The sequence below is a fragment of the Rhinoraja longicauda genome, chromosome 11 (genome assembly GCF_053455715.1).
Source record: "Rhinoraja longicauda isolate Sanriku21f chromosome 11, sRhiLon1.1, whole genome shotgun sequence".
Lineage (NCBI taxonomy): Eukaryota > Metazoa > Chordata > Chondrichthyes > Rajiformes > Arhynchobatidae > Rhinoraja > Rhinoraja longicauda.
The window spans coordinates 46,908,790-46,928,324 of record NC_135963.1 but is presented as its reverse complement, the minus strand read 5'-3'; the positions used below and the strand labels follow the sequence as shown (position 1 = coordinate 46,928,324).

Sequence of the window (19,535 nt, the reverse complement as noted above, 5' to 3'; positions counted from 1 at the left end):
ATTCCAGGTAAATTCCAAAATGTACCAAAAGTTCCAATTTGATGAAATGGTATTGAAAAGTTTCAATTATATTTATTTTCATGTGACAACATTTATTTTGACAGGAAATCATGTTGCAGTTTTATAGGACTTTAGTTAGGCTGTGTTGGGACTATTGTGTGGTTTTCTGGTTGCCCCATTAAAGGAAAGATGTAGAGGCTTTGAACAGGATGCAGAAGTTGTTTACAAGAATGTTACCTGGATTAAAGCTATGAGGAGAGATTTGATAAACTTTTTTTCTCTCGAGCATCAGAGATCATGGCAAGACCTAATAGATGTGTATACAATTATGAGAGGCATTAATAGGATAAACGGTCAGGCGGCATAACTGGTAGAGCTACTGCCTCACATCACAGCACAGGAGACTAGGTTCAATCCTGACCTTGGGTGCTGTTGACATGATCTCCCAGTGACTATGTGGGTTTCCTTTGGGTGTTCCAGTTTCCTCCCACATCTGAAACACTTGGGTTTTTAGGTTAATTGGCTGCTGTACATTACCCTGCATGTGTCGGGGGTAGATGAGAAAGACAGATAACATAGAACTAATGTGAACGGTGATCGATAGTTAGCGTGGACTCGGTGGGCCAAAGGATCTATTTCAACTTTTTTCCCAGGGTAAACTTCAACTTTTTTCCCAGGGTTAACATGTCAAAGACAGGAGGGTATTGCTTATGGCGAGAGTGGCTAAGTTAAAAGGAGATGTGTGGGTCAAATTTTTAGAGAATGGCGAGTCCAATCGACCATCCGATCTGGGACCTCCTGCCCCAGTACGCTTGTGGATAACACATTATCAATCATCTAAGTACCTACAGAATTGGGTGAAAGCATATCATTTTCAATCTTGAGGGACCAGGGTCGGAGAAGAGAAGTTAAAGTTTCAGTGTGGGGAAAAATAGCTAGGACTTAAACAATTCTGCAAGTATGTAAAGGAAGAAGTAATTACCAGCTTGTCAAATATTTTCTATAATTAAATAATTAACTATGATTAATTTCTAATTATTATTTATTTTGCCCCCTCAGCTACCCCTCTTCCTGAAGAATTTGAATTGCAGGGATTTCTTGCTCTCAGACCTTCACTAAGGTAAAAACATTGAAAAATGAAAATCAAAAATAACTTGCACATAATCAATATTTGAACCTTATGAAGGAAATCTAATTTGTATTGACTAAAGATGTATCTTATCTTTTTGTTATTTTTAAAAATATTTATTTTTGTATTTATTGTATTGATAGAATAGACAGAAAAATTAGAAATTACACTTTAACCCATCGGGACTCCAATGTGCCAATTCAGTACCTTAAAATCTTCCCCCAAAGTTTCAATGGATTATTTGGGGGGGAAAGAAGCACAGGACCAAAACATTAAGTTATTTTCCACTGAAAATGTATTATCTATGATGCTTCTGACTGTAGAATTTTACAATCCCGAAGATAGTTCTACACTTTGTCTCTCTGAAAGTCGAATTGCATTTCAATTTATCTGTTATTTCTCCCATACCTTTTGAATATTCTCAATTTTTATATATGCTTAAAACAGCTCTGCTCCCCATATTGTTTATAGTAACATTTTCCATGTGTTGGATTACCTCTGTTTTTAATTCTTTAGATTTTTAAATAATGGACTTTACTTTCTCAGCAAATACTTTATTCTGGGCCTACCTTGCCAGCCTTGGATTCATGTGATCCAAGTATTATCAGTTTTGTGCACTTCATGTAATTCATTCTCCAAACTAACTTGAGCAAGGAACAGTGTAGAATTTGTACTAATTCAAGTATTTTGCATATTGCAAAACCAGTTTTAACCAGTTTTTGAGCATGTTACCGCCTTCTGGGACAGCAACAATTCAGAACTAAATTATCCAGCAAATGTTATAAAATTCTATGTTTCATTTTTTTTACTAATTTATTTAGTTTTGTAGAAGAGAATTGACTGCAACCGACTTATGACAGTTGCTCTCGATGCTGTTATTAGATTGTTTGGCCTCATATGCACTATGTAAAGTTTCTATATATTTTGATTATCTAACTACATTAAATGCTCCCCCCAACAGTGCATTTATGTCTCTTGATTTAAAAGCTCAAAATCCCAAAAGATTGTATTTAATCTTTCTAGCTTATTTTATACTCCTGTTTACAGATGAATACTATATCTCTGCACCATCACCTGCCTCCATCTGTACATTATCCTATGTGAGGTACTGAGACCTAATCATGCCTTCATTAACTCCACATTTAATTATTGTATAGGTTTCTTGGGTATCCTCAATTCTCTGCGTATTGTAAGCCTCAATTTGTCTAGTACCTAGTTGTTAATATGTGATTGCACCTTCAATCCTGCTCATTAATCTGATCCTTGCAGATATAAATTAATTTGTGGATCCCAAAGCTTCAGTTCAAAATTTTTGCACTTGCTTAAATTCATACATGGGCTTGCCTGTCCCTATCAGGTATAATCTTGCCTCACCAGGTCTTTGTGCCTCTGGTTTGTAGATCCGTAAGCAGTCCATCTTTTCCCTTTGGTCTGTTATTGTTAGTCGTATTTTGTTACCTAAACACTACTGTTTAAAATCCCCTCTTTGAACCATTTTTTAAATTTATCATGTCCTTTTAAAAAAAATAAAAACTCATAATGTAGTTGATCTGAGACATCCACTGTGGATTATTCTGTCAGTGCAGTCATATGATGTGTTATTTTGACAAGTCCCTTTTACTGATATCTTAAGAAAGGAGTCGCCATAGGACGGCTGCTGCTTGTGTACCTTAATGATTACTGATCAGTGAATGATCCAGGCTGGTCATGGCACACATCAACTCCAGTACCCAGACAGCCTTGATGCACTAAAATTCACCTGCCGTGGCAACAGGTCCTCGGCAGAAACCATCTCCCTGGCCTTGCACCCGTCCCTGGAATATGTGGATAACAATGACACACCAGGTCAGTTTCCTATTTATTGAGCTCTGCCTTGAACATTATATCGTTACTGACTGAATTCATTTCCAAATCCTGGACCTAGGACATAACATTCACTTCTGCAACTGGATACTTGACTTCCTCACCCATAGGCAGCATCAGTAAGGTCAAGAAAGCACATCGAAGCCTCTGCTTCTTTAGAAGGCTTAGGGGGTTTGGTATGTCCCTACAATCTTCACCAACTTCTACAGATGTGCTGTAGAAAGCATTTTATCTGGATGCATCACAGCATGGTTTGGGAACAGCTCCACCCAAGACTGTAAGAAATTGCAGAGTTGTGGATGTAACCCAGACCATCATGTAAACCAACCTGCCTTACATGGACTCCGTCTACACTTGCTGCCTTGACAAGCCACTAGCATAATCAAGGACCAGTCTCACCCCGGTCACTCCCTCTTCTCCCCTCTCCCTTCTACCATCGGGCAAGAGGGATTGACTTCTCTAACTTCGTAACCCTTGCTTTCCCTCTCTCTCCATGCCTCCCCGTCCTAGTTCTCTGCCTGTCTGACTTTATGCCTCGTTGTATGCCTTGTGGCCTCGTTGTCATCTTCCCCTAGCTAACAATGATCTATTCTACATTTTCCTTGAGCTTTGTCCCTTTTGATCTCTTGTTTTTCACACCTTACCCTTCCATATCTCTCGTTTCCCTCTCCCCGGACTCTGTCTGAAGAAGGGTCTCGACCCAAAACGTCACCCATTCCTTCTATCCAGTGATGCTGTCTGTCCCACTGAGTTACTCCAGTATTTTGTGTCTATTACAGAAGTTTGAAAACGCATACCTGCAGATTCAGGGACAGTTTCTTCCCAACTGTTATCAGGCAACTGAACTGTGCTCTCGCCAGCTAGAATGCAGTCCTGACCTTCCATCTACCTCATTGGAGACCTTTGAATTATCTTGTATCAGGCTTTATCTTGCATTAAATGATATACCCTTTATCCTGTATCTGTACACTGTGGACTGCTTGATTGTAATCATGTATAGTTTTTTCATTGACTGAATAGCACGCAATAAAAAAAGCTTTTCACTGTACCTCAGTACATATTAAATAATAAACTAAACTAAAACTAAACTAACTAAAAAAATCTAAGGATAGGCAACATAACATCCTTCACAATAATTGGCAAGACCAATGTCCTGTAAGGCTGATATTTCAGCCCTTACTATACTTCCTGTACGCTCACGATTGTGCATCCAAATTCTGCTCTAACTCCATTTACAAGTTTGTAGATGATACCATCGAATTGAGTGGCCTCTTAAATAATGATGAGATAGAATACAGGAAAGTGAAAGAGAGGTTATTAATAACTTGATGTCAAGGCAACAATCTCTGCCTCACTGTCGACAAAACTAAGGAGAAGGTTGTCAACTTCAGGATGCGGTTGCAGTACCCACCCTAATTTGAGTCAATGATGTTGAAGAGATACTTGATATATTCAAGTTCCGTGGTGTAAATATCACCGACAGTTTGTTCTAGTCCAACCACATTGATGCTATGGCCAATAAAACGCATCAACGTCTCTACTTTCTCAGAAGTCTGAGGAAAATTGGCATGTTTCCAAAGACTCTTACCAATTTCTATCAATGCATTTTGGAAGGGATCCAATAGGGACACATCACAGCTTGGTATGGCAACTTCTCTGCCCAAGACCACAAGAAATTGCAAAGTTGTGAACACAACGCATCGCACAAAGCTACCCCCCCTCCGCACCCCCAATCCCTCTGGAGAATCCACGTACATTTCACACTGTCTGAGAAAGGTAGCCAACAAAATCAAGGACCACTTCCACCCCATCATGCTCCCCATGCTTTGCTTTATAAAATAAAAGTCTTGCAATCCACAAACCTATTGTTCAGGAATTCCATTAATTCGGCAGTGAAATGTGGTAACAAGGAAGCTGGTTTACATGCTCTGTGTCTTCCCATTAATTCAGCATCTGGCTCACTGATGTCCTAATCCAGCATTCCTTCTGAACTCAGGGGACCTATTCCCATGCTATTTACAAATTTACCAGAGGCTCCCTTGTCACAGTGCTTATTAACTCACCAAGGGCACTGCTCACACACCGCTTATTAACTCATCAGACTTTGTTTCGTGTCATTATCCTTGGGTGGTTTGCTGATAAAATGTATTATCTAGGTGTATAGTAGCTATGGAAAAGAAAATGGGAATTAACAATGACCTTTGATATTAATAGGTATTTATTCACAAAAAGCTGGAGTAACTCAGCAGGTCAGGCAGCATCTCAGGAGAGAAGGAATGGGTCAGACTGAAGAAGGGTCTCGACCCGAAACGTCACCCATTCCTTCTCTCCTGAGATGCTGCTTAACTTGCTGAGTTACTCCAGCATTTTGTGAATAAATACCTTTGATTTGTACCAGCATCTGCAGTTATTTTCTTACACTACTTGATATTAATAGGATTAATCCCCTATAATCTGGAAAATGTGCCCCTCTTTTGCCAAACTCCTGAGGGTTCCAGTTTATTGTATTTTTACTAATTGTTGCATCAAACCAGTTCCTTTCATTCCTGTAACACAAATTATTGAAAGTAACATTGAAACTATTTTATTCACTATACAGAAAGGAGCATATGTGCTTAGTCCTGGCTGTTTCCCACCTTGCCCATCCTGTCTTCTGCCAGTTTTAACAGTGGATCACTCCATTAACATACAAGAGCAATGAAAGAAATATGTAAGGCTCAGATTTCATTGCATGTAATCCACATATTCCAGAGCTATACTTGCATTAATTTGTTGCCGACTGTAGATTAGGGTTCAGCAAGAAGAAAATATGTTTTGTAAGCTTTCTTTAGATGCACACAAGTAAAAATGCACAAGATGTACTTTGCTAACTAAAAGGACAAGATAATTTCTTGTGACAAGTGAAAGAATACTTATAATTGTAATGGTATCAGAGGTATCTTATTTGACAGAATTATTGAATCCATATTTGGAGATGGCCATTAGTTTGAGACGACACAAAGTTATACTGCTCCCTCCCATGAGTTTAAGAACTGAAGTAACTCATTCAATTACTCAAATTTGCTTTTCATTTATTAGGTTACGGCTGACCCTTATCTCAACAAACTCGCCTGGCTGCTTCTCCAACACGTGTAGGATGGAACTACACATATAAAATTATAAAAGGACCGGACAAGCTAGATGCTGGAAAAATGTTCCCAATGTTGGGGAGTCCAAAACCAGGGGCCACAGTCTAAGAATAATGGGGAGACCATTTAAAACTGAGATGGGAGAAAAAACGTTTTAACCCAGAGAGTTGTGAATTTGTGGAATTCTCTGGCACAGAAGGCAGTAGAGGCCAATTCACTGGATGAATTTAAAAGAGAATTAGATAGAGCTCTAGGGGCTAGTGGAATCAATGGATACGGGGAGAAGGCAGGCACGGGTTACTGATTGTGGATGATCAACCATGATCGCAATGAATGGCGGTGCTGGCTCAAATGGCCTCCTCCTACACCTATTTTCTATGTTTCTAATATTCTCCTGGCCTTTTACTTAATTATCTTGCTGGATAAAATAGAAGTAGCAATCAGAATCTTTTGGAGGATAGAATTATGCATTTGCTATTTGTCTGATGGTGCTTCCTATATGGTATTTAATCTCTAATTTTTTTTCCACAAGAGGGTATTTCTACGTTCTTGGATTCTTATATTGTTTGAAATGCCTTAATAAGATCACACATGTTTAAAACCAGGGAATAAACCCCTAGTGTATGCAATGCATTAATGTTGTTAATGTGTTGAATTAACTATGTTGAAATCAAACCTTGCTTAGTTCAGTGATCAGAACTAAGCTTAATACTTTATGTGCAAACTAATCAAAGCTCTTTATAAATGACAAATTTTATGGCAACTGAAATTGAAATAGAAAGTGATGTTCCATGGAACTTGGTAATGATGTCTTATACCCATTATAGCTTTTTAATCTGTGTGCCAAGATGTACAAGTGTGACTTCATGCAGTTTTCTAATCTCTAGCTACATAGTAGCTATCTTGATTTGTCTTTCTTGATTCCAGTGATAACCTCAAATTAACTTCCAGTTCCCAGCGTTGTAATTATTCTGTTATTCAGCTTCTATTGAATCCATTTATTTTATCCTTCTTATTTTAACTTTATCTCACAGTTTAAATAAACACATGTTTTCCATCAACCATGATTAATGCCCCTTTGGATCACTAGTTGTTGTAGCTGCCAATCAAAAGTGCTTTCCTTTTCATTCACACTGTCTCTACTTCCAATCGCTTATGTTGTCACTTTTGCTTTAAATTCTTGTACACAACATTAGCAAATGCCTTCTAATTAGATTTTCAGTTTTCTTATGTTTGGATCGAAGTCGAAGCTAGTTTCAGTTGTTCCTTCTCCCTTCCAGCCACCCTTGGGGGTTGTATTATTGAATGTCATTTGCACTTAGCTCTTCCTTAAACTATGTACTTCATTGTTTTGAGATGATTGGGCTCCGTGCTGTGATGCTTTTCTGACTTTGAAGGGGATTAGTAGCAGACTATATTTAAAAAATGAGGCAAGAAATTCCCATCTTGTTTCCTTGCATGGGTTTTATGGGCTTTACCCCCACAATGTTTTTCTTTCCCTGAAGGCATCTGATTGCTTTCTTTAAGTCTATTTATTTAAATTTAAATTTTAATAATCTAAGGATGTTTAATTTTAATAATCCATGGATGTCTTTTTTTTTACTTTTACCATTGTTTCTGTTCTGTATAATAATCTGTTCAAGATGCTCTATACGTTGATGTATTTCATTCTTGTAAAGAAATCTGGATTTCTCGAGCGGGCACCAAGGAATAGTGGGAGACAAGGAAGGGCAGCAACTAAGGACACGCCATCAGCGATTGCTTGCTTTGGGAAAGTGGATAGCAGAAAATCATTCCAGGTATATTGTCACTGAAATTAGGGTGTAAAATCAAGATTCATATGAACAAATTACATTTGGCTGACAGTAGCTTTAGCCAAGGAAAGTGAATTGGAATAATTTTCATTTTAACTTTTAATTTCATTTTAGGATTTTCCACAAAAAAAACAAAAACATAACTGCTCTCTGATGACTCAGCAAGTTTATCCAATGGTGTCTGAGCCTTCCAAACCAGAAGGGTTCTTAGTTTGATCTCTGACTTGCATTGAGCTATCTGCTGCCATTGCAGTATTAATAATTGGCCGCTGATTTAAGTTTAATGATCTACAGCAATTAAATGTAACATGGAACAGTATTGGCCTTGTTTCAGTTAAAGTGTCTTAGTATTTCCAGGAAAGGTTTTATAATAAAATGTGCAATGAAGATGGATTTACACCTCAGAAATCCATCAGCATCAGTAGGAAAGGAGGTTGAGGAAGTAGGCAAAATGTGATAATGTATTATGCCACTGTAATTTGTTGCAATGGCCAAGCAGTATAAGCTTATGTTCAGTAGCTAATTACATTATAATTGTAGGTTGTAGTATTTATACAAGTTTGAAAACATTTAGTTTGTGCCTAAAAATTAAATTTATGTTTTAATATTCCTTAAATTGTGTGATATCGAAGCACTGCAATCTCTACACAGAATTGTAAATGTGAAAAGCTATAAAAGATTACCTAATATTCTCTGGACAGAAGTTATTTGAGGCACTTTCCTTTGAGGGCAATTGAGTCATAGAGGTTCTTTTGTTACTTACCTCCTCTACCTTTTTATCCACAAAAAATGTCAGTGTATTTCAGATTCCAGCAGCAGAAAGGGCCTGGCCAGCTTTCAAAATAACTTTTGCCCATTTGTCCTTAATATTGAAGTCTTGATTTTTAAAATGTAGACATTAGACATTATGGGGAATAATTTGGCACAAAATCATTATCTAATCTTGTGCAGGGAGCTAAAGTGAAGAGACTTAAAAGCATGCAAATATCACAAGTGCATTTAACAGTTGGAGGAAAAAACTGCAGAGAGAAAGTCAACATTTCAGTTTAAGGGTCCTTCAGAATTTGAAGAATGAGGGAAATTTTAAATTGCACAGAGGATGAGTGGTGAAGAGAACATGTGAAATGCAGGGTGCCGACCAACATCGTCATAACTTCATAAAACAATCGGTCAGAGACGAGAAAGAAAATCTGATCCAATCAGAGGTATAACTACAACTGTGGGGCGAGGTTAAAACTGTTAAATTGGGCGGGGTGGGGGGGGTTTGGGTGGATGACACAATATCTATCTGCTGGTTTTTAAGATTATGGCTACCATTTTAACTACTCTCTATCTCACACACACCCACAGTTCTCACCACCACTGCCCCTTTCTGCAACTTAAAGCATGTTTGGTTTTTCATTTGCCCACTTCTGATGATGGGGCCTCGACCTGAAATGTTGATTTAATCTCCTTACAGATGCTTTTTGACATCCCCTGTGCTTCCAGAAGTTTCTGTTTAGTACATTTAAGTTCTGAGTGTTATATTGATGGACTTGGTTTTACTTGAAAAAAATATTAGTGCTGAAATACAGGGAAGTCATATTTCTAAAATTCCATAAATGTGTTTCAAACATGTGGGTTGAAGATTTATTAAGGAGATTGATTTAAGGGTTCAATGCATTTTATTGAGTTTATATAAATAAGACATATGTTAATTGACTGGGTAAATGTAAAAAAAAATTGTCCCTAGTGTGTGTAGGATAGTGTTAATGTGCGGGGATCGCTGGGCGGCGTGGACTTGGTGGGCCGAAAAGGCCTGTTTCCGTGCTGTATCTGAAATATGAAAATAATAAATATAAACACGGGCAGGTTAAGTCACTCAGCCCTGAAAACCTATTTCTCCAAGTAATCAGACTATAGTCGATTTATATCTCGACCCCATTTGCATTCTTAGCTTAATTTATAATATCCTTGCAAAATAAAAATCTATTGGTCTCAGTTTTAAAATTTTCAAATATATATGCAACTTTTATTTTGGGGATGAATGTTTCAGATCTTCACATACCTTATTTTGAAGAATGAGCAGTAGCAGGCTAATTGCTCTCTTAAACCTTCTCTGGGTTTCAGTGGGATAATGCCTCATTTGATCATTAATGTCAATTCTACTTTCCTTTTTGGCCCCTATATAACTTCAATGCCCTTCAATCCAGTCTCCAAGCATCAACAGGCTAGCACCTTTTAAATCTGCATTTTTTGTTGCTGTAAAAGGGAAAGGGGTAATGCATTTTATCGCTAATATTTAAGTTTCATATTGAGATCAGTATAGAAGAATTTAAAGTTTGTCTAGTGCTTAAAGAAGGGGAAAAAAAGTGGGACAGCAACCATGAATCTCCATGGAATGTGATTTCTAATATTTCCCCTGAATTTTTATTTCATGCTCACCCTTACTCCGGACTCCTATCAGAGGAGCCAATTTCTCTTCATCTATCTTATCGAGTCACCTAATCATCTTAATATATTTATATTATTCTTTGATTTACTATACCAAATGGAATCCAATATTGTGAATGCAAACCATCATAATTTAATCAATTTGCTTCCCTTAAAGCAGGTTATGTGTGCATATTTTCTCACGAGTTGTTCATTTCCCAGACTTATCCAGAGCAGAAATGAAGAAGGTAAACTAGTGTTCGTAACTGAAATCCCGGAATTGGCTAATGAAGAGTCATCTGAAACAAAGGACAGCCTGATTTTACTGGAACCTCCCTTTTCAGAACCAACTAGTATTGAGATTGGTCATGGTTTAAAGTCTGTCTTGTCATCAGGCAAGACTCAGAGTAACAGTTCCGAAAGTGGAGAGAAACTGGTTACCTTCAAGGAGAATATTAAACCACGAGAACAGAATCGGAATCATCATCAGAAAGAAGGCATGAAAGAAAGATTGGACTATAACAAAGGAAATGATATTGCAAACAAAATGGATGTAAAAAGAGATAGCAATAAAAGGAAGACTGAACCAAAGAAAAATAATCAGGACAAGAACCTGGAACATGCTCGGAAACAGAATGTGGCAGTGCAGGTAAGGAACTGCCTTTTTTTCCCCATAGAAAATATGAAGTTTCTTGGAATGGAAATTGATCTTTCATTTAGAAATTTATTGCTTTTAAAACTTCACTGGCGATGTCAACTGATAGCAGTCTTCAGTCAGATTGTGGGTTGAAGTTTCATTTTCAAAAACTTGAATATGATAGAGTACAACATTTCAGACTTCAATGATTTGATTTATTGTCTCGTACCTTATCAGTCAGTGCCAATGAGTTATGAGACACTAAACCAAGGCCTAGTTCGCTGTCGTAGGTAAGCACTAAAGATTCATGGCAAATAAGTGCAGTACAGTTGTCCTTGATGTCCCGACAAATGACATAAATTAATGGCCAGACCTATATCCATTACTGGTTCTCGCAATTAAATTTGCTTAACAAAGAAGATTATAGCACTGGCTCCTCTCAAAATGTAAACATTATAGAGTCACTAAGACTTTTGATCATTGCAGTACTATACTATGAAAATATGGGGCGGTTGAAGTGGCATCTTAAATTATACTAGATGCCACTAGGGGACCTGTTGGGTCCAAACCTCCTGCAATGGTGCAGCACCCTCCCCCCCCCACCTGCCCCCCTGCTCCCCCCCTTGAGAAATTCACAACTCCTGGGTGAAAAAGTTCCTTTTCGCTCAGTTTTAAATGGATGGCTTGACATGAAAGATTACCACTTTGTGTTCTGAGGGGCCCTATTCTCTCTCTACCTGCCCTCTTTCCCTTAATGTACTTCAAATTACTTTGGATTTCCCTTACTATTATCTGCCAGAGCTAGTTCCTGACATGTTCATGCCCTCCTGATTTTGGTCGTAAGATTATTTCGTATCTTGCCACGGCAGATGTTTCAGACCATCACATAGAATAAAATTCTAAGAATTTATGTTCTTCAGTCATGAAATAATCTTTTACACTTCAATTAACAATATAGGAAAGAACTGCTTTTTGGTATTGACATCTGCCTGAACAATAGAGAGGAATTTGGTTTAATCTTTCATCTAATGTATATATACAACATAGAATCTTTCTTGCTCCAGTGCTGCAGTTAATCTCCATCAAGCTGCTTGCTGGAAAAAAAGTGAACCTAGGGATGAGCAGGAAACTGTTCAACCTTTATTGCCTCCATTCGAGAGACAAAAGTATCCTAATCTTGGTACTGATCTACAAATGCGTGCAGTGACTCCGGACTGTCAAAGCAGCCACAGCCAGACATAAAAACAGGTTTTTTTCCACGAGTAGTAGTTCTACTCAATAACCAAAGTCTGTAATCTCTTTTTTGATCTGGTTTATTTTCACCCACATGTTTAGACTGTAATGTTGTATCATTATTGTTTTGATGTGGTTATGCTCTATTCTTAAATGTTAACTGTACGTTTGTGTTGTCATTTGTGAGCGGAGCACCAAGACACATTCCTTGTATATGAATATACTTGGCCAATAAACTTATTCATTCAGTACTTGCTATGTACATATTAAAAGGCTGTTCAATTCGGCTTTGAGTTTTTGACTCAATTGTATTAGAATGTGGGTCTTACACTAGACATTCAGAGGACAAAGGTCCTCTCAGTAAATTATTGCATGTTTTGCCTTTGGTCGTCTGATTCACAGCAAGGCATGGGAAAACATGGATCACTTTTCATTTGCTCAGGTGCTATATTTTGCCAAAGGTAGATAACACTACCAAACTTCACCACTGTGACTGAAGAGAAGAATTTAAGCGTTGAATATGTAGGTTAATTTGACTGGGTAAATGTAAAAAATTGTCCCTAGTGTGTGTAGGATAGTGTTAATGTGCGGGGATCGCTGGGCGGCGCGGACTTGGTGGGCCGAAAAGGCCTGTTTCCGCGCTGTATATATATGATATGATATGATATGATAATATTCAGAGCAGAAGTGATCCCTGTGTAGACACGGGCAAAGTACAGTAGGCACCATAAAAATAGGGGAAGTATAACCAATGTATATCCTGTGCAAAGTCCTTCAAGTGTACGATGGGCCACATTGTCCACATCCCTGACACGAGACTCCCCAAAAAAAGCACATTTGCTCTGAGCCCTGTCATGACATAAGATTTCTAGGTGAACAGAAAATATTTTAAGAATGGCTCTGAATTGCCCAACAATATTGTAACATCCTCACCCACTTATTATCAACTCCAGTCCATGATCATTTAAAATGAAAGAGCAACTGAAAGGCATTAAACATTAGACAATCCACACATTCAAGCTGCACTTGTGGATTGTACATGGGAATCAGCAGCCGCTGCACAATATATAGATGGAGAATGGACGTACTCATCTTCATCCCAAGGGAATGCTTACGAAGAGAAGATTGAAGTGTCAGTCTATTTTGCGCTCAAATTCTGGGTTGAGTTTGAATCCACAATCTACTAAAACTCCATGTACTAATATTTTATGGCATTGAATTTCGGCTGCTGCAAGTCAAAATATGTTCCTTGTTCCAAGCTATATCAAATAGTAAAACTTTAATCTGCTATCGGACCATTTGGACATCCCAATGATTTGGCATCTGGTTCGCAAAGGACCTGGTTTCCACATCCTGGAAACTTGCCCCTTCACTGGAAAATGTATTTAGAATTTTGTTGTCTTTTAAAAAAATTACGGATGAATATTGTGTTGGAGTATTAACATGAAACAAACAGTCTGAAAATAAAAAAAACCCTGCAGATAATGGAAATCTAATATAAAAACAAAAAGCTGGAAATATTCAGCAGATCCAGGCACTTCTCTGGAGTTAACATTTCAGGTGGAAGAACGTTTTAAGGTACTATTCACAAAAGAGAACTTGAACCTGAACTTAAAAATATACATCAAGGTGTTAAACCTCATACTGGCAAGCCAGAGAATTAGGTTGTCAGACAGGATACTTGACTCTACATGTCCGTAGACATATTTACATTTCAAACCAAGTCATGACCAGATCTATCTGGCGCACAATGAAAGATAATTCTAGAAACTTGTGGAAGTATTTTTCTTTTCAGTTTAAAAAAAAAAGGAGCTTTAATGGGCTAGAAATGAATTTTAGGCGTGAAGATTTTGCAGTTTGCTTAATCTGTCTCATTCTTGTGAAGTAGAGGAAAAATCTGAAGCTTGCAATATTTCTTGCCGAAATGAGCAAGGATTGAATTTGGTCTGTATAAGATGTATTCTTTTGTGATATTATGGATTATAATGCTCAATGTGTTTATCAGGTGAAAGCTCAGTCTGAATTGCGAAAGACGCCTGTATCGGAGGCAAGGAAGACACCAGTGACTCAGTCACAAAACCAAACCAGCAACTCGCAGTTCATTCCCATTCACCATCCAGGAGCGTTTCCACCTCTTCCTAGCCGGCCGGGTGAGTGAACAGTTGTATGCTTAAATATGGGACGTTATAAGTCAAGTTTATTATCATATGCACAGACTTGATGAGGTACAGATGCAAATTCTTGCTCGCAGCAGCATCACAGGCACATAGACAGACAACACAAAACCATATTTTATACATGCATTACTCAAGTTCTGAAAGATAGTGAAAAAATAAACGACTGCAAACAAAAAACACGACATTAGTGCAAAATACAATTAGAAATCAAATCCATGGTTGTGCAAGAGGTAATTCCCAGTGGTAGGATTAGGGTTGTGCAGGTTGTTAAGAAAGCAGTATAAGAAAATAACTGCAGATGCTGGTACAAATTGATTTATTCACAAAATGTTGGAGTAACTCAGCAGGTCAGGCAGCATCTCGGGAGAGAAGGAATGGGTGACGTTTCGGGTTGAGACCCTTCTGAAGAAGGGTCTCGGCCCGAAACGTCACCCATTCCTTCTCTCCCGAGATGCTGCCTGACCTGCTGAGTTACTCCAGCATTTTGTGAATAAATTGTTAAGAAAGCAACTGTGCCTGAACCTGGTGGTGTGGACTTCAAGATCCTGTACCACCTCCCTGGCAGATTGCAGCAAGCTGTGCTATTCCATGAAGTCATGGGTCTAAAGAGAGCAGAACAGGGCTAAGTGCACAGTCTTAAATTCTTATTGTGCTTGATAGGATAGAGATAAGGTTAATGGCTCAACACGAGAGGTCAGCTATTAAGCACGAGCACCAACAAATCTTCATTCACTACCTGTGAGGGCTGTAGAAGCTCAGTTGCTGAATGCATTCAAAACAGAAAATTATGGATTTTTAAACCTCAAGGGATTCAATGGAAATGGGTTAGTGCAGGAAAATAGCTGAGATAAAAAATATCTGGTGAAGTCCATGTGGTGCACCGTGAAATGTGGAAAGATCATCCTCCTTCTCCTTGGGATGAGTCTCCACAATTTTCAATTGTTGGTGCTGTTACTGACCATTGCTACGACAACGTGTTTTATGGTGCCTTTCCATTGCACGCAATAGACTGGCATGTCTTGTAATGACCAGTATTTGTGTCTTTTTGTGTTAATTGCAGGGTTTCCTCCACCTCCCTACCTGGTGTCACCACCGGTTACTTTCCAGATGACTCCTGGCTATACATTTCCACCTGGAGTCTCTATACCAGGACCTTTCATCCAAACTACTGGCCACCCACAATCAGCAAACCAGGTACCAGGTGGGAAGCAATCCCATGTCCCTTACAGCCAGCAGCGTCCTTCTGGGCAAGGGCCAATAAACCAAGGACCCCAGCAACATCAGCAACAATCTCAGCAACATCAGCAAGTCACTCCATCCCACTCGCAGCTGCAGGTTCAGGTTGTGAACCAACAGTCGCCCACTAAGTCGGTGCAACAGTTGGGAAAGAATCAACATCATCTCGGACCACAGCAGGTAAGGAAAGTGTGGCAGATCGAATGTGATGAAAACCCATTGCAAATGTATGGAATAATTATATCAGTTTTGTAAATATCCATTTCTTAAATCAGAAAATTATCTTTCTCTAGTCTACAAGTAGATAATGCCCAGTCCTTGCGAGAAATGTCAACACCATGGTATGATACAACCGTTATTAGAAATGATGTGTTCTGTTTCTCATTATTGACACACCATATCATTTTAAGAGGAATTATCCGTGATCGTTGATCCAAATTGGTTAAAGATCAGAGGTTATAAATATGAATGTATCTTGAGAAAATAATCAGATCTATGTACTTGGAACAATTGAAATTTTGTGTTATTCACATATAAGATCCATAATTGAAGCTAAATATATATTCATGATATTTACCTATATATCAGAATATTAACAATAATTCCCATGCTTTTGCTATCCTACATAGTGCATTGTTTTTGTTTATCAATGTTCCTATTTAAGATCTGTTTTGTGGTCTGCTATGGACATTGAAATTGAATGTCCTCATTCTGCGAACGGTGACCTCAGCAAAATGTCTTTTTTCCTTTTGATATTGGGAATTGGGACTTTCATGTTTTGGGGATCTAAAATGCTGAGGCCACAAGAGACTTTTTTTTCAAACACTGAACAAAATATAGTGAGAGAATTTCCAGCATTATAGAATGCATAAACTAGTGTTTTTTTGTGATCCTTGATCAGATATTAAATGGAAAATGCTTCTCTGATAGAAGGATTAAAGGCCATGCTGTGAATAGGCAATCAATTTCAAGTTTCTTGCAATTAAAATCCTATATTTTCTCAATGAGTATCTGCAGGCTGATCAGACTAACCAGCTTTGGAATCAACATCATCCTGTCGCCTCTCAACATCAGAAGAATTCCATCCAGATGTCTTTGAAGCAACAGCCCTATTACATGCATCAGGACCCTTTAAAGCTGTTTGAAAAGTCACTTCAACAATCACAGCAAGTCCAGATGGAAAAGAATTTGAAGGCTTTTGGTATGGAACCATTTAGCCAGAATCCTTCAGATGTGCACAAAATGCAAGACTTTGCATGGGACTATGGTAAGTTAAATGCGCATGGGTATTCTTGTGTCACCTGCTTGATGCAATGTGGAATTGTCTCCAAAACATTTCTAATTTAATCCATTAGAGTAGCAGTAAGATGGTATCATTGATATGTAAACTGGTAGTTAGGGAAGCCTATTTTTGCCTGTGTTCATTCTTCTGTTTAATTCACATCCACAACCATCTTTCCCTTTCAACTCTGCCTCTACATCCTCCAGACACACACATTTGTAAAGTTCACATTTAGAGTATGGGTTAACATTTTAGTAACTTCCACTTTGGTCATACTATTACCTTGCAGTTTAACCCATTGATTATTGTTGAACATATTGCAAATGAAAAATGGCTTCCTAGTACAACACAAAAAACTGCTGGCCTCATGTTTCAGTCCACGAAAGGATATTAAATTCAAGTTCAATTGCTAGACTGCCTAGAGCATAGTGCATTGGTCTTCTCGGTGGCAGAAAATCATTGATAGCATTTCATATGCTTTGTTTTAACACTCTGGCAAATGTTCCATCAGTTAAGGGAATAGAAATTCTGTATATTCTTGGTTCTAACTTCTTGTTATTTTAACAACATTAAGCTATTTTATATATTTATTGCATTATATTAAATCATTATAATTTTACATCATCTCATTTTATGCAGAAGAAAATGTTTTGTTCTGTTCTTTTCACTTAACAAATTCTTTTAATGTCCCAAAGTTTTATTTATTGCTAGCACTGCTTTTTCTAATATAATTTAACCAGATCTGTCCTTCCACTAAATCATTGTTATTCGAAAGCAATAAGGACCTAGACCACCTGCAGATAAAGGTTACCATTAAAGACAATGACACTAAGAATGCAATGACATGCAGTGGTCTGTCATTGGATACAGCCACATCTATGTAAGTTTCAGTTTCCAGTCCCCAGCTCCAACTGCACTTCCAACTGTTGATATTTTAGTACTTGCCATCAAACTCAATTCATGTCACAGCAAACAGAATTCACCGGACACCATTGAAGAGAACTCGGGTGGTAAATCCTCAAGAATGATCTCATAATTATATGCGGTTGACTTTGAATATGTAGATTTGCACATAGTTAGTCAATGGGTGACAAGGACTTAGTTCATCAGTCTTTAATCAGGTTTGACTTGGATAAGCTGAAGTTTGATTATCGTTTCATAAACAGTAAAGAAGCTTTTTAATACTTTTTCTATTATAGATTTCCTGATCACATCTATGTCCCAATTAGCATGCTTAAATTGTTGCCTGGTTTTATCCAGGTGTGATAATTTAAATGTTACTGTATTAGGATACTATCTTCTATTTGGGTCATTACTAAAGGTAAACTGGAGAATAACATTTGAACATGTCTACTTAATATATTGAGTAAAAAAACAGTGCTGCACTAATTATAGCATTGCTCTGCTTTCTTAACATCAATTCCCCAATAATTAAAACAAGCTCTTTGAAGATTTCAAAGGAAATCACCTTTAATCCAGGTGATTTTCCTTTCAACTATATGAAACGGTAGGAACTTTGTAAGAGGAAGAAATCAAGAAAATCTTGATTTTAAGTTAAACTAGACAAAATGGACCCGTTGGGCCCAAACCTCTCCTGCATTGGTGCAGCACCCCCTCTGCCCCCCTCCCCCTCCTCTTCCCTTTCCCCCCCCCACTCCATCCCCCTCAACCCCCCTTATCCTCCCACCTCCCTCCCCCCACCCTCCCTAGGAGGTAGATTTAAACTTTAGAATATGAATAACTTAAAAAATATAACCCCGATTTCAATTAAACATCCATTAGCACCAAAGGGACGACGGTGAGCAAGGTGGACCTAAAATTGTTGCGCTATCGTGTACCCTTTTGGCTGTAATTCAGGAACAAACAAACGAGAGGTTTAGTATATAGATAAGCTATCAGTGAGCTCTTTTGGGTTTCTTAGTTGTGTTTGTGGAAATAATTGAGATTGCAGGTGTTTAATGTATGAATTGACACAAACCTAGATGACTTTTCACATCATTAAAATGTTTGTTCTTCTGCCAGACATGCGGCATATGATGGGACATCAGCTGAGTAATGATCATATAGTGAAACGGCACCAAGGAGTTTTTCGAACAGATCAGGATAATATGACTAGAATGCAGTCATACGAGGTAAGATGTAAATGGAAATAGTTTGCATTTAGTATGACATGAACACAAAATTATGTGCATTTAAATTAGTTGGACTTGTATTTCAATTCTGAGATTTTTTAATTTTGTCGGGGAAAAAACGGTAATTTTACCATTTAGTTTAAGATTTTAAATCCATTCTGTTGTCTAACATCTTTTGGTGAATAACCTGGTCAGTGCAAAGAAGCTCTGATAATGAAACTAAAATCATAGAAGGCATGAGAAGAAATTGCAGATTAATTCTGAGCTTTACATTTTTCTTTTAGTTTTGTTTCATTAATATGAGGATTTGAGAAAATAACTTCTGGTTTAGTAAATTTGATATCATTAGAGTTTAAAGGGAAAGCTTTTCACTAGCTAGAGTCATGCCCTGCTTAGAAAAAAATGGTAGTGGTTTGAGATCCACTCAAATGGTAGTGGTTTGAGATCAATCGCCCCATATCCAAAACATCACTGCTGGAGACCTAGCCATTG

The 19,535-nt window shown here is 37.9% G+C and overlaps 1 protein-coding gene across 4 annotated transcripts in view; it reads left to right on the top strand.

Moving 5' to 3' along the window:
• smg7 (SMG7 nonsense mediated mRNA decay factor) overlaps positions 1-19,535 on the top strand; it is a 119,736-nt gene that overhangs the window by 59,926 nt on the left and 40,275 nt on the right. For all 4 annotated transcript variants that reach the window (XM_078407584.1, XM_078407585.1, XM_078407586.1 and 1 more), the window contains 7 exons: positions 1,060-1,120; positions 7,800-7,919; positions 10,569-10,995; positions 14,222-14,366; positions 15,454-15,809; positions 16,638-16,896; positions 18,934-19,043. In XM_078407584.1, coding sequence (XP_078263710.1) covers positions 1,060-1,120; positions 7,800-7,919; positions 10,569-10,995; positions 14,222-14,366; positions 15,454-15,809; positions 16,638-16,896; positions 18,934-19,043 — 1,478 coding nt within the window. The remainder of the gene's footprint in view (positions 1-1,059; positions 1,121-7,799; positions 7,920-10,568; positions 10,996-14,221; positions 14,367-15,453; positions 15,810-16,637; positions 16,897-18,933; positions 19,044-19,535) is intronic.